We start from the raw sequence: 13,535 nt of genomic DNA on the forward strand, positions 1-13,535 counted from the left end.
ATCCAGACAGTTCCAGAGGATGGGATTTTTTGTTTTGTTTTTGTTTTGTTTTTTTGTCGTGTGGAACCACAGGAGCGTGAAGCGTTAGATGGAGAAGCCCGACGTGTGGGATGGCCGTGGTGGTTAAACACTGGATTAAACAGAGCAGCATCCAGACCACCAGCACCACAGAAAGCTGCGGCTGAACCGCAGGGGAGGGTGGACAGCTGCAGCAGCTCCAGTCAAGCCCCTGAAACCCTGGCAGCGATCTGGAGCAGGCAGACCAGCAGGCATCTCGGACCAAATCCCCCTCCATCTTAACTGCTCGACTGAACTCCTGCCAGGGGCCAAATATGGAACTCCTTGACTCTCCAGCCAGCACAATCACACACCTAAGAGACAGCACAACCCCTGAGCTGGGAATGCAAGGCTGCTGGCTCAGATACGCTCAGGCGAAAAATCAACACGTCTATAATCTCGTAAGGACCACATGCGGCGTAGAGGCTTGTTTCCTACAATACTTCCATGCGGCAAACCGCTGTTTGAGCAGGGCTGATGACACGCAGGCTAAACATGATAAGCAAGCATGAACGATTGAAGCAAAAGGTGAATATTAACAGACAAAAGATGCAAGCAAAGTATTCCTCCTTCCAAATACTGCTAATCCCCTAAATTCACCCCGCAAAAGCTGCACAGAATGGTTTTGTTTCTTTGACGTAAATAATTCTATTTTATTCTGTGTCATTTATTCCTTCTAATGAAAGATCGGTCTCTCTTGAAGTACTTGAGTTTAACATCGCCTCACCTTTGATCAGTATTTCTATGTTGTTGCTGTTTTTTGAGTCTTTGCAATAATAATATCAAGACAAATAAGTCCAAATATGAACATTTGTACCCGGCAATAAGTCTGATTCTTAAAACAAAAACAAACAAAAGCTGAACAGGACTTTGTTCACCTTTTTTTTTTAAATTTAATTTTCTTTAAGGACGTCCAGTTTAGTTTTATCCAGGTCTCAAATATCAGCAGCCGTTCATCCAGGTGCATTTCTCAGTGAGAACAGGATTTGGTCTCTGTTGGAGGAGCAGAGGCGCGCAGGATCAACCTGTTGGCACCCTTTCAAAGATCTTTCTATCCCGGCAGAAAGTTGCAGCACTGAACTGATCTTTAAAGGTGAACGTCGTGCTTTCCTTCTCCTTCTTTTTTCTTTGTCCATTTATTGTTTGGAGTTTTTTTTTTCGGCCCACTGAAAATGAAACTTCATTTTTATGATGCTGGCGTTCCAAAGAAGGTGTGGATGAAGAATCTCTGTAATTTTCCTCTAAATTAAAGATGGTGTGAACAAAGGGAAGAAAACCAAACCTGCAGGAAAAACAGAGTTAAGTAGAGTAGAAGGGGTGTAAACTGCATGGAACCTTTTCCGTTCTACAGCTTGAAGCAGGAGAACTTGGACGAAATGTTAATCTATTCCATGAAAGTCTTTAACCTTTGAATGCAGTGACCTTAAACGCGAGCACGGCCGCAGGTCGGGGGCTCTGCGTTTATCCAGGCTGCTGCCTCTCGGGGAGAAACTCTTTGGTTTGAAAACAAAAACTGCAAAACCAGGGAGGTGAAGCTGCTCCCCCGGGGAGGTGAAGCTGCCCCCCACCACCCCCCACCCCCCCGGGGACCTGGCTGATGTTGCTGCTGCTGCTACTTGCTGCAACAACAGTTTCCCTGTTGAGAAACACAGCTCGAGGACCAAGTTTATCGTGTAACAAGAACTAAATTTGTCATCGTGTTGGTCTCTAGTGTGGTCGTTTACAGGAACAAGTAATAACCAATTATTTAGGTTATCGTGACCGCTGTGACAGTGGGACATGGGTTTTTTTCCCCTCTGCGAGGTTCAGGGTCTTCCTCAGAGGTCGGTTCAAGAAAACGTAGAACCCTCTTTCAGCCAGAATAATGAGGTGCTCTCTTTCATTGGCAGGTATTCCGTAGAAAGGCGGTGGAGCTGGGCGAAAAGCTGCTGCCAGCCTTCAAAACGCCCACCGGCATCCCGTGGGCTCTGCTAAACCTCAAGAGGTAGGATAAACACACACACACACACACACACACACACACACACACTGTGCGTGCAGCCGTCCACTCTGGTGGTATTTGAGGCAGCTGCTCCGTTTTGATGGGTCCAGAGTTTAGAAGAGTTATGTGGTCTGAGGCTTGATGGGTGCTGGGTGAAAACAAGCTCTTCCCCTCTCTCTCTCTCTCTCTCTCTTTCTCTCTCTCTCTCTCTCTCTCTCTCTCTCACAGAGCTGAGATAATTCAGTTTGAACTGACAGAGTGGACTTGTCAGACACAATTGTGTTGTTTTTTTCAGCCTGAACCAGGCTTCTAACGAGGTTAGAGGCCACAATCAGCTTCTATAAATACACCTACACACACGCGCGCACACACACACACACACACACACGGACGGGAAATGTTAAGACGTTTATACATTGTGTGTTTTATCTCTGGTTCCATATTTCCTATTCAACTGGTGATGAGGTGCATGCACGTTTTTTTGTTTTTTTTTAATCCAGCCTGGCGTGAAAGTGCAGTCACGTAACGCTGCTTCGTACATTCTCACGCTTCCTGCAGATTCTTAAAAAGTCTACATTTTCAAAATTGAGAGTCATGAAATATCTGTAAAAGTCTTATTTAATTGAATTGATTGTGTATTCATGCACGTCGGCGCTCTGTGTTGGCCTGTCATGGCTGACGAAGTGAAAGTGTGTGGTAACTTTCCTAAAACTGATCCAAACACACGGTGAAGAGGAAAGGAGGACTTTTCAACAGGGTAACACAGAGGAGACACCTTTCTGGATCAAGAAAAGTATCAGTAGTACTCTCTCTGAAGGGAAGTAAAGAGTACTCTCATTTAGAGTAGCATGAAGTCGTGGTATGAATATTTCCATCAAGCCTTTATCGTCATCCCTCTCACTAACTTCATCAGTGTGTTACAATGCAACCACAGTCCTATAAAAATACACTGAGAACTTTAAAGACAAGCAACAATAAACACAGATGAGGATTGTGGTACTTTTTTGTGCGAAGTGATTTCATGTACAGGACGTGAAGGCTCTGGAGCCTCTCTACACGGCCTGTGAGTATTGATCCTGACAGCTGAGGGTTTGCCGCCTCCCTCCAGTCCGACGGAGAGACCGGTCCTCCCTTTCTTGCGTTCTCGTTCTATCTTCCTCTCCCCCGAGAGAACCATGACACTCTGCCGTTTGTCAGTTAATTAAAAGGAGGGTTGTCATGGGGATAAACGTGCTGTAACAAATACATTTTCTCCCTGTTTGTATGGTTGAATGAATTCTGGAGTCGGGAACACCCCAGGGACAAACGTGTGTGTGTGTGTGTGTGTGTGTGTGTGTGTGTGTGTGTGTTTTCATAAGCCTTTAGTACACACACTTACCAGCCACTTTATTAGGGACACCTTCCTCCTCCTGACCCGTCTTAGTCCTTGGCGGTGTACACACGGCCTCTGTGCCCCCCTGTGTGTGGATCTTCTCTTCGTGTACCACGATGTCAGTGTCAGGAAATCACATGACTCGAGCTCAGTGACCCTTCAGGCCAGCCTGTAGGGAGGCGATTGTCATAAAGGCGATTGACACGCTGGACGATGACCCCGATAGGTTCAGAGATGACGCTCCATGAGTAGGAAGATGGTTGAGTGTCAGAATCCCAGGAGAATGGCAGTTTCTGAAATACTCTCATAGTAGTGTGTGTGTGTGTGTGTGTGTGTGTGTGTGTGTGTGTGTGTGTGTGTGTGTGTGTGCGTATGTTTGTGAGTCCTTAGAGGCTGGAGCAGATTGCTGGTGATGATGAATTTACCTGCATGACTGAGCTATGATAGCTCACACACACACACACACACACACACACACACACACACACACACACACACACACAGAGCTCTGTGGTTAATGCACCAATGAGCAGGACCTTGACCTCCTCTTGTGTGGGACATGTGGTCCCACGTGTTAATAGCATCATATGGAGGCTCAGCTATCTAAGGGGGGCCGTTCTACTCATGTTCAGGTTTTTCTAACTGATTCTGGGCTCCTACAGAGCAGCCAGACGCCCCTGATGTAGATCTTCGGGTCTCTGCTCCTCTCGCTGCCTCTCTGCCTGTTTTTTTTTTTTCTGCAAACCACAAAAACGGTCTGAGTATTTTTAAACCTCCCGCCATGTCCACTTATCACCGTGCCGAGGGGGGGGGGGGGGGGGTTGGTGTAGTTTAACATGAGTATCTGAGATTGAAACGACATTTACAGGTCCAAGGAGATGAAAAAGCATTAAACCCGTGTGACACCTGCGCTTTAGCTCCACCTACAGATCATTTATCATGATTGCAGCACCGGTGCTTCAGTTGCAGGCGACGACTGCGCCGCTGCACCGTGCTCGGCGTTCACATGTGACTGGAAGGAATCCCAAAAGCAGTGTCGCACCCGCGCGGTGCTCCGGAGTCACCGCAGCTCACCCGATCTGATGTCATCAGCCCGTTCAGGGGTTGTCGCCCGCCGTAAACAAGCTGCGTTTTCAGTCAAGGGACAGACGCGCTTTGGGTCCAAAGTCTAAATGAACGAGTTATACGTGGAAGTAGACGTGGAAGTTCATAAACAAATGAAAAATAAATACATTTCAGTTGTGAACATTTTTATTTTTTCATAGTTGCATGTATTAATGCATTCTCTTTATGACTCATTAAATCCTATCTGCGTTTGTTGGTTCGTGCTCGTCCTATTTGTTCGCTGTTCTTCAGAGGGATGTTTCTTTTCTTCTTTTTGTCTTCCCACTCATGCTAGTTGGGGCAGCTCGGCGTCGGGTTTGGGTTGCTGGAATTTTTACATTCACTGCAACTGTATATCGGCTGCAAATATCAGCGGTCAGCCTTCTTGACTTGCCGGTGTTCAGTATCGGCCTTGAAAGACCAACATCAGCGGATCCCTAGCAACGGATGTTGAGTTGTCAGGACATTGAGGAGAAAAAGTAGAGGAGGAGTTGTGTTAGGAGCTCCTGGACGGACTACATACCCTTGACCTAAATTATAGAAGAAAAATCTTTAAAACTCGCAGACTCTCACTCGCAAACTAGGTCCGGTTATCTTCTCCTTCCCTCCTACATCCATCCATACTTCCCCCTTCTCTCTTTCCCTCCCGTTGTTCCTTTCTTCCACGCACAAAAGCACGTCCGGCCCTCCCTCTGTGTCTGTCCTCAGTCCATCCATCTTGCCTTGAGTGACCCAGTATCTCCGTCTGTCTCAGGACGTCACCGGTACCGGTCCGCTCCGCTCCTTGCCCTCGTTGGTTTTTCATCAGGATGCCCTGCAGCCACGTAGAGAACCCAAGAGGGGCCACAGGAAATGAGGCCACGCCTGCTCTTCCCTTCTAATCATACGTAATTCATTTTAAAACGAATCCAATGAGTTCAGACTGGAAACGGGCAGCAAATGATGAGAAACCACTTGAGAACCGCCCATTTGCGGGCAGACTGACGCATCGTCCCGGGCAAATAAGGCACGTTTGACTCGTTTTAGTTCAGCAAACGACGGTCCTGGACATGTTTCCTTCACTACCGTTGGCCGTCGCTGGCTGAACTCTGTTGTTTTCGCCTGTGTGTTCGAATGCAAGATGAAGCTTTTGGTCAGTTTTTTTCTTAAATTATTTTTTCCAATTGTTCTCTTTGAGAATTTGTCGATAATTCAACCGGCGGCAGAGGGTATTGTCGTTTCGTTCGTCTTCTACCATCTAAGCCTCTTTTGTTCACATGTTGTCACATAAATGACAAACCAGGGGCTGAACAGGACCAAGGCCCCCCCCCCCACTAACAGAGCAGCGAAGCACCAAGCCAGCCAACTCAGCCAACATCAGTTCTTCAGTTCCGCTTGTTTGGTACTGACGGGCCCCATCAGGCCGGAGTCTGGCACCCACACCAACCTTCAGTCTCTCTCTGTGTCTCCCTACATAAACCCATTGATTTCCTCTCACTGAGCACAAAAAAAAACAAAAACCTCCTAAATCGGATTGATTTGCGCAGTCGATCCAGCACAGACTCGGATCCCACCAGAGAGCCAAGCTGGTGTCACTGGAGCCGGATGGACAGAAGAACATTAGTTCCTTAATTAGCTTTGAGTAAACTTCATATCTTAAAAAAAAAAAAAACAGATCCAACTTTTGGATCGTTTTGCGTTCTCCTTTTATCTCTTCTCATTTTGCTCCATAATGATTTGTAGCTAAAAGCCCCCAAAAAATAAAAAAAATAGTAGTTTTTTTTTTTTCCCCCTGATGAGCGACCAAGCCACATCCTTCGGGCTTACATCTCTAACACACGTGTGTGTGTACATGCATCGCTGCTATACACACATGTTGCGTGCTCCTGCAGCTGCTAGTTGCTGTGCTCCGGCCGGCAAAGTCAGAGCAGCATTATTTTTCTTTCTGACTTTTCCAGACACGAGTTCCCCGGCTCTTATCTGCTCGAGCCACTATGTCCTATAGCTTTTCTATTAACATTCAGGCTGATAAAGCCCTTACATTTCACTCCGGTCTTTATAGGGTTTTATGACTGTGTGCATCAGTGTGTGTTCAATTGTGTTGCAGTGTCTGGAACTGTGCTCCACCCTGAAATTAGCTGTTCTTACTTCTGTACATGCATCATGGTGACTGGTGTGGGGCCTACATGTATAATTTTTCGCTGCTAATTGGCTCTAGAAAGATTTAGAAATCCATACATTTAATGGGAAAGCCCTATGCTTGCAAAATGCATTTGCTGAAGATGACGATGACATTATTTTTGAATTATTAATCATTTTCAAACAGATAAGGTTGGGCGCTGGGGAAGTTTGTGGGAATTTAATTGCTGCTAAAAGACATGTCTTCCTAATGATGCTGCAGTTAAAGCTAATTCTTTTGCTGCTGCTCTCTCGTAAAAGAAAATGTAAAAACTGTCAGTTTTAGACAGATTTGCTCTTTCAGTTACAACTCAGCTCAGAGGCTCAAGCAATCAATCCTCAGCTCTTGGGGACTTGGAGTTTGATTAATTGGCCTGGATGGAGAATGGCTCTATTAGTGCAGCCTAGTGGGGTTCTCACCCTGGCTGACCCGCTTAAGTGCCACTCTGTCATGGAGCCTTTGTTGTAGATGTGACAGGAAAATGAACTTGTTAATCCAGCAGATGTGTGCAAATGTTCTGCTCAGTAAGGAATGATGGCAGTTTATTAACATTTTGGCGAGCTGGTTTGTGAGAGTGCAAATGTAGAATATTGTTCTCAGTGTCTGGCAGGGGTGCGCTTCTTAGCTTTATGATTACGGAGCAGGAAAGGAAGAGTTGAGAGTCATCAGCATACTGGCGTCAGAGGGAGTCACACACTCATTCAGCGATGCCCACTGTTGTTGCCTGACGTTACGTTTGCAGATTCAGTGACAGCACATCTTCTAGCCTGTAAGACGGGACGGTGGGTGATTTTGGGAGTCTTGTGCAGAGAGAGAAAGATGGCCACGCTAGAAACCTCCAATCAAAGGGTGGTTTGAGCAAAGGTGCTCTTCCTCAGACCGGAACAGTGGATCCAGCACCTCACTGAGGGTCTTATTTTACGTTTGTTTAAGCAATCGTTCGACGCCAGCAGCATAGCGTTCAGTCAAAGTTGAACCCTTTGCGACGCTCAGTTCTTTTGCAGCAGGGTGACCAGGTCAGATGGTTTTCTGTGTTTAGGAGGACACTGAATTTTGGTCCTCTGTCCCACATCTTTGGTTGGCCACCGTCTGTTTTAACTTTTCCTGGCCAGTGCCGGAAATTGCAAGTCATCACTGCATCACAAGCTATGCAGATTTAAGCAGCATATGATGGAAGCTGAAGGTGGAAGCTCTCTTCAGCTTAGTGGAGCTCAATCCTGTGACAGATGCAAACTCTGGCTTTGTATCTGGTCACCTACCTCAGCACGCTCCTGGCATTTGTGCCATGGTATAAAAACGTGGCGCTCGAACAACGAAAAACATACGCTGGCCTCAGGAAAAGCTCTTTGGCAGACTCGTTCCTGAAAGAATTTAGAAAATGTCATTATTGTTATTGAAATATGACAAATAAAAGAGGAGTGGAGCTGCTGGTTTAAATGAAAAACAAAAAAACGAGCTGTTGTACTTTAGTGTGTCCTCTATTTTTAGGTTTAAATGACGTGATTCTCTCCAGGGGTTTAGGTGACCTTTCTCTCTGCAGTAGTTATGCCTACTGTACATATGTAGCTGGACCGCAGATACACATTCATGGTATTTGTGGTAGCACTCACTGCTAACTGTCCCAAGGCATTTTTAGAAACAAAGAAGTCTGACTCAGAGGGTATCCATACATTTCTCTCTCTCTCACACACACACACACACACACACACTCACACTGAGAAATGAACACACTCCGCGGCAGCAACCCGAGGCAGCGGAGGGCAGCCATGATTTAAAGCCTCTAATTAAGTTGCTAACTGTGAATCTATGGCAATTCACATTTTCCCTTTGCCTGGAGGAGGAGAGGTACAATAGATTTTAAGACCAGGAAGAAGAGATATGGAGCGAAGAAAGGCAGGAGGAAACGAGAGGTCGTGGCACGGATGAGGACGACAATGAAAGGGTTGACATGCGGAGCAGAAAATCTAACTGGGCCAAAATATACGCTTCATCTCACCACAGAATACCAATGAATTAGAGGAGTGCTCTCTCACAGTGGCAGAGGAGCATGAGATGGTGCATCCTGGTGTGACGTGCTCATATATGGAGATGGGATGCCAGTCCCCCCCCCCAGGTGACTGCCCAGCACCCCAGATTTAAAATCATTTTTGTTGGCACTGTAGGAAAGGCGAGGCTATGAAACGAGCGTTCAACAATTTGTGGCTCCACGGCTGGTCAGGACACGGCTGCGGTTGTGAGAAGCTGAAGAAGACTGGAGGTAGACCAGACACCAAGAGGACTGAATTAGATCCTCTGATTCAAAACCCGTCACGATTCACAGGAGCATCAATCCATAATGATGTCTGTTTTCCTCAAGGTTAAAGCCTCTGATCCATGTTTGATCGTTGGAGCCTTTGAGACCATGTTACGTGGCTGCGGGGGGAAAAGGAGTGACTTGTGAAGAAAATGTGTGAGGTTTCTTGGTCTTGATAAGAAAAAGAAAAAGAAAATCAATGCACTTTCAGTGACGCACATGTTTTCAATGGGCTGTGTAAAGAACAGTGCCGCGGTTAGAACTGCAGCCTCGCAGCTACAAGGTCTCGGCTCCTTTCTGCGTGGAGTTTAGATGTTGGCGCCGTGTTTGCGTTGGTGTCCTCCAGGTGGTTTTTCTACGCCGGTCAATGCCCCTGATCAAGAAGCTCTGGAGCTGAGCGCCTGGCATGACTCGCTGCTCTGGAGAGATGAGTTAAATGCAGAGGATGCGTTCGCTGTGCAGTAAAACTCTTCCTTTTCGTTGCAAGGCACTTACTCCTCCTGTGATTCTCCAAACCAGAGGTTTGATGCACCTCACAACTCATCTGGCTCTTATTTTTTATAACATTTATTTGAAAACCAGTTCTCTCTGGTTAGATCTTCGCTAGCCCACATGTTCATTGTAAAGCAGTGTACTGCTGCTGTTGAACTTGCAGAATCGACATACCTTCGTATCTACTTGTCAAAGTAATTACGCTAATCAGTCAAAGTCTTGCTAAATGAACACTTCTTACCTAAAGAGCTGCATTATGTCGTTCAGAGCACAGGCGGCGTGGCTCAGGTGGTCGTATGAGTCACATCAGTGTGTGAGCGTCTCTGTGAACAGAGCAACATTCTAAAGAGTTTTGAGAGCAATAAAGGTCGAAAAGCATTTAATAAATTGAGTAGATTTAATGTTTCATATCAGTGCTGGATGTTACTCACTGATCTCTGGATGTATAATAGTATTTTACCTTCAGCGGTGAAAGAGTGGTGTAAGCCAAGCCTAATCTCTTAAAACTCCTCCGGTTCTAGGTCAGGGTAACATTTAATTAACGTTTCCATTCTCATTTGCATCGAGAATAATACAGCGTTTCCCACCGTGCGGCATTACATCACGACAGTTTAGCACAAAGCACGGATCAAAGGTAAAATATTTTATCAAAGTGCAGCTGCTGGTGAACTCAGACTTTTAATTCACCCGCTGTTTAATGTTCATCCTAGCACCTCAAACTCTTGTGAAAATGAAGCTAACTGCAGAACAGTAAGTGGGTACGTCAGAGTCGACGCAGCCTGCATAGGAAATGCAGCAACCCTCCATCGGTGTCCACCGTACTGAGTCAAGATCAAGCCAATTAAGTGCTGTAGGGATGCACATTGAGACGCCGAGCACGTCCTCCGGATTTCATTGTACTCGTGGCAGAATATGGAGGTCATGCTTTATTGTCATTCTATAAGTCGGGGCTTGTAATAAGACTCATGGTATTTCATATGAGAAAAGGGATGAAGAGCGCGCGAGCCTGTAACAGAACTGAGGAAACTAGGCCACCGGCACATCAGCAGTCAACAGCCGACCTCCATCTGATACACTCATACGGACGTATCGGGCCGCGCGCCAGTGAGTAAGTGCCCATTTTCATTCGTAGTATAGAGAGTGACTAAGCAAACACGAGTGTCTCTCAGCGGAGCCGCTGTTGAGAGCGGGTTCACGGTGTCGTCCACAATGAGGCGAAGCTGTGTTTTTACTGAGGTTACCAGCATTAATGCACCACTTCAGTCAGAGCTTCTCTGGTGGCTACCGCAGGCGGCCGCAGCGAGGGGTCTAGATTAAATGCACCTCCTCTTTGTTCCCTCACCAGGCTTTCGGCTGTCATTTTCTTCAGTGTTGGTTGTTCTCATAGGTTCTGCCTTGAACAAACCAGACAACAGGAAGGAGCGCCAGTTCTGAGCTGCTATGCTGCGTGTTTTTATTTTTGTGAGATGATGTTTGATGTCCGACACGCTGCCAATAGATTCACCTCCTGGCTCTCGATCTCCCCTCAGTTTCACTGAGTGTCAACTCATTATTTTCACTCGGCTCACAATTTTACCATAAAGGCTTTAAAACCCCTCCGCGCACCGACTGCTGAGCCTGGCGTGAGAATAATCGACTCATCACAAGGACGTGAACAGGTTTTGCCGACCTCAATAACAGCAGTTGTGTTGACACGCGTGTTTGTTCATTTAAGTGATGTCAGCGGACGGTCAGCGGCCTCAAACTTAACCATCCCGTCCAGTTTTCCACGCTGGCTGGTGCCGATATGCAACAGTTAGCTGTTAGGGATGCTTCTGCAAGAGTGAGTTTAACTCTCTCTGTAGTCGAAGTTGTGCCGCTGTTCCACATGGTTGACTGGGAATGTTGCATCTCTCAAACGCTTCCGGCGTTAAAGACGACAGCGTGACTGTCATTGATGTCTTAATTAACTCCATTATAGCGACTTACGTGAGCTTCAGTCACAGTAAACACGGATGTAAACATGTTGGTGCATCAAACGCGCCGCTGAAGGTCATCTGGTCTGTGGCCATCGTAGAATCACTTGATTACAGTCCACTTGGTCTACCTGGGTGATTCAGGATGTTGTGGGCGGGCTGAGTGTGGGGAGCACCGGCTCCTGCTGTGTTTGGAAATGATAAAGGCTGAATTCGATAACCCACGAATGCATCGAATGTGCCCCCCCCCCCCAAACAGTTTTACTTAATTTTCACTTCTTTTATGTAGTTTCAAGACTTCAGTGGCTGTGTTCAAGCAAGCAGACTGCCTTTGACAGATGCGTGTTTGTTTGTTTTTCCAAAAACTTCATTACATTTTAATTTGGTTCCTGCCAGCATCTAAAACAGTGTTAAATTTTTCTTTCTGAACCTTGCAGACACTCTGGCCAGATGATTCCATCCAGACCTCATCTGTCTTTCTTCAGACTTTGTATCTGCTCTTCTTCTGCAGCGACTTCTTTGCTGTCTTTGGTGTTGTTCTGCTGTACAGTGATGTCGTCGCAGGGATTCTGAGAGACTGGGTGTTTGTGCCTCCCCACCCTGCCAATGAAAGGGATTCATTATTCATCAAAGGTGTCATAAAAAGATGGAAGATGATGGATAGACGGATGAGGTTGACAAAAGGGGGGAGGTGGAGGAGAGAAGGAGTTGCGTCAAGTTCTTCTGACAGTAGCTGGCGCGCTACAGAACCGTTGAGCGTCTTTAAAACTGCAACAAAGAACATGAAGACAGAAGTCCAACAGCTGTTCCACTGATATTACTGTGGAAAAAAGCCCCAAAAATGTGAAGTAATACGGCAAAGAAGTTCATTTTACCAGATAGCAGCTTAACTACATGTCCGTTTGGTCACGTTTAGGCCTTGTTTGCAACAAATTGGGAAAAAGTAAACAAATTATGCATGTAGAATTAAAAATTGATCCGACAAAGTACTGCCGGATAAGTGGTGTCCAGGGCAACAATGATTAAGACGAGTTCCAGCAGCAAAAAAACACTTCATTGTGGTACTCGTACTCAAGCAGAGGGCAGAACAAAGGCGTTCATGTGGTTGATGATATTTTGGCCGTAATTCAACAGAGTGACACCCGAAATGGTCACAATGTTAAATAATTGATGCGGCACAACATGCATTTCTAAAATAAACATGAAATGTCACTTTTGCTAAAAGGAAACCTAAGAAAACTATGATCATTTCTCCCACCTCACAAAGCAGAGCGTTTACTAAACCAGCCTGATGCGTGTCCGCTCCGTTAGCAACCAGCAGTGTGGTGTAGCTGTGGTTTAATCAAACACAGGACGACCTTGCGTGATGGCGCCGGGCAGAAACTGCAGATTCATCAACACGGCTGCAGGGATTAATGAGCTGAAGGAGAAGCCGTTTGTACAGTCAAAAGAGGAACAGTAGGAATCAACTGGGGCTGAAACTGACACCAGATCAGGTCTCAAGTCGATCGTCACCGTCCACGTCGGGAACATTACTGTTTCTCTGTTAGTGAGACGAAAGCTAAAAAAATAACGGTTGGTCTTTACGATCGTGGTGTAGCGTCAAATTTCCTCACTCGTTTGAGACAGCGGAGGTCAGGCCCTGCTCTTCGTGGCTGTAAGCACCCTCTGGCAAACAGGACACCGAGAGCCAAAGCAAGAACAAACCCTGCAAGAGTTTTTATAGGACAGATACTCTGAAGCAGAACCTGCGTTCTCAAATGCAGAGTTGTACACTTTGTGAAGTTCATAGACCTCAGAAGCAAGGAGTTGTAAACAGCAGTTGGGCTTTGCCTCCTGTCTGTGAGACTAAATTGAGGACTAAAAAGTCCCACAGTGTTTAAGAAGATTTCATGGATCAGATTAAATGTTTCTGTGCCAAAAACGTCTCAACCCACGACTTTAAAACTGAGGTACACAATCAACCATGTGAAAGGCGACTGCTTTGCTGATGCGCCCTCTCTAATCGAATTAGGTTTGATTAAATATCCTAATACTTTAAATTCTAAGTTTTTATTCTACTTGGGTTTATTTGCTTGAAGTCTTTTATTTTTAATTGCCAAAGTATCAGCAGGTTACGGGAA

General features: G+C 46.0%; 1 protein-coding gene across 1 annotated transcript in view; it reads left to right on the forward strand.

Moving 5' to 3' along the window:
• man1a1 (mannosidase, alpha, class 1A, member 1) overlaps positions 1-13,535 on the forward strand; it is a 126,183-nt gene that overhangs the window by 92,151 nt on the left and 20,497 nt on the right. The window contains exon 5 of the mRNA XM_086188678.1: positions 1,947-2,041. Coding sequence (XP_086044804.1) covers positions 1,947-2,041 — 95 coding nt within the window. The remainder of the gene's footprint in view (positions 1-1,946; positions 2,042-13,535) is intronic.

The sequence above is a fragment of the Aulostomus chinensis genome, chromosome 20 (genome assembly GCF_037954235.1).
Source record: "Aulostomus chinensis isolate RoL2024-O1b breed Wild chromosome 20, RoL_Achi_v1.0, whole genome shotgun sequence".
In the NCBI taxonomy this organism is placed as follows: domain Eukaryota; kingdom Metazoa; phylum Chordata; class Actinopteri; order Syngnathiformes; family Aulostomidae; genus Aulostomus; species Aulostomus chinensis.